Here is a 2,261-nt window from a genome sequence, read left to right on the forward strand (position 1 = left end):
CCTCCACCCCCATCCCCTTCCAAATGCTATATCTACGGTGCCTCTCAGCCTTGCACCGCTGTCACACCCCTTCCCGAGTCTTCTATGTGTTGCTCGCGTCGTTGCCTTTTGAACCCTAACGTGCATTTCTCTGCCACCGTCTTCATCGTCTCCGTCCTCGTCCTCTACACCTTCTCTCGCGTTAACTCTTTCTACCTTCCCGGTTCGCCTCTCGAGATTTTCAAACCGTACGTCTTTCATTTCTCTATCTCTTTCTGAGATTCGCGCTTTCTTTTCCCTTATTCGAATGCGCTACTTGTTTTATTAATTTTCCACTTAATCCCTGTGATTATGTGGGAACTTCCTTCTGAAACATGGATTGCTCGCAATTACAATGAACAAATAGCTATCATTTTTATGCTTTGAGGAATTTTATGTTCTTGATTTTACTTTTCCATCTTTGACAATAGATTATCCCTGAAGCTTTGTCATCCAAAATGAATTTATTTTACCCATTACCATTCTAAAAAATGAAGTTAGCATGTGTGCTCTGGCACCCTCTAAATTTCTGAATCATGTATTAAAAATTGTCATTGATTATGATTTGACTATTCATATGCAGGGTCTTAGGCTACAGAGAAGCTTCATTTTTAAAGTTGCTTCGGAGGTTGCACTTTTTTTATATCATTGTTCTGTTTATTTTTTTCCTCCCCTTTTAGATGTAAGGTTAAAAGAAAATTATCTGCACTGAATCTTCTATCATAAGTGATAGATGCCATTGCTTCGAAAATTGTCACTAGATGTATGTGATGCGACTGAAGATAATTTTGACATTCCTGATGTAAGTCACTGCAGCACCATTGTTTCTACTAATTATTTGTTATTCAATTTCTTAAGCTATCATCCCAATCTGGGTAGATACTTGGAATCACTTTATGTTAATGTTGAAAGATACCTAGTGAACTCTGTTGTCGTTTGTATGTTTAACTATGTATTCACATGCTCTAAAGCTCCCTTCCCTTCTCTTCCTCTATCTTGGCTTCAGTATGAAAACAAATACTCATTGAGTACAGTAAAGATAGCAAGGTGCTAATTTTTCTCGATCAAAGCTATTCAAATTTATGCTCAATTTTTTTGTGCTAATTTTAGGTTTATCAATTTTTCTTCGCAGTTTCTATCTTCTTGTTGCTGTTGATGCTAATTGAGCTTGTTGTAGTTGTAGTGATGAACGAAGTTCATCTTCACATTCAAAATGATGGTTTAATAATGCCTAAAGGAACCAACATGTGGATCAATGTGGATGGCTGCTACAATGCACGCGAAAATCAACAGAAGGAAACTAGACAAGCTCAACATCATTAAGATCTGGTAATGATTTTCTTACATATAATCCTTTGTTCAGTGTAGCTTCTTCACACATAACTTTCTTACTACCCTTCTGGAATTGCACTTCATGATGAGAAACAAGTGGCCAATATTGTTTCTTTGACTGAAATGATGCACTCCTAAATTATTGCTATGTGGATGGCTGTGCCTCCAAGTCCTAAGGCATTGAATTGGTTTTGCAGTCAACCGGAGTTGTCCGTAGTGTATCCTCTTAGATACCTATCAAAGAATGTTGACAATCCAACCTTGAAATCGTTGTATGTGAATGGAAGTTGTGGTCTCTTTGGCATTGGCTCTGCTGTTTGTAACACTCTACCACACAGAACTTTACGCTTAAGTCGTGAAAACAAAGGTGGTGTGATATTACGAGGAGCTTTGAAGAATAGGTAAAAAAATTGCAAAATTAAAAGTGAAACGATAAAAAATAACATAACTTACGTACAAAGAAAGCTATAGTTCATAAACATATACATACAGAAGGTAAGAACAGAGAGTCAAGAGTACAAAATAACAAGCACCTAACTCAGCCTGCAAAGCTAAGGCTAGCCGAAGAATATTTACATACATATATACATAACCCAAAACCCAAAATACATATATATATATATATATATATATATATATATATATATTAAATAAATCCTGATTCTCTATAAACCACTAAGAGGTGCAAAATAAAACAAGTTATCAGGAGAGTTCTATACATATGATCATATATATAAACTATACATCAAAATAAAGCCCCAAAAATCTACTTCACTGCAGAACTCCAGACGCTTAGCAAGGTGCATCTCCAACTCCTCTAGAAATAGTGTAGCTTTTGATTGCAGGGATTGATAATGAGAGAATTATGCCAATTTGAAATTCACAAATTAAATTCCGTTGCAAGTATAGTC

At 36.0% G+C, this 2,261-nt stretch overlaps 1 protein-coding gene across 1 annotated transcript; it reads left to right on the forward strand.

The window, feature by feature from the left end:
- Positions 1 to 751: 751 nt before the first annotated feature.
- LOC148566672 (uncharacterized) lies at positions 752 to 1,755 on the forward strand. Its single transcript, XM_088483892.1, has 3 exons — positions 752 to 820; positions 1,256 to 1,347; positions 1,548 to 1,755. Exons 1-3 carry the CDS (start codon positions 752 to 754, stop codon positions 1,753 to 1,755), a joined length of 369 nt encoding a protein of 122 aa, XP_088340018.1.
- The last annotated feature ends 506 nt before the right edge of the window (positions 1,756 to 2,261 follow it).

Source organism: Arachis ipaensis, chromosome B4 (assembly GCF_059453495.1).
Source record: "Arachis ipaensis isolate K30076 ecotype BB chromosome B4, ASM5945349v1, whole genome shotgun sequence".
NCBI classification, from domain to species: Eukaryota; Viridiplantae; Streptophyta; class Magnoliopsida; order Fabales; family Fabaceae; genus Arachis; species Arachis ipaensis.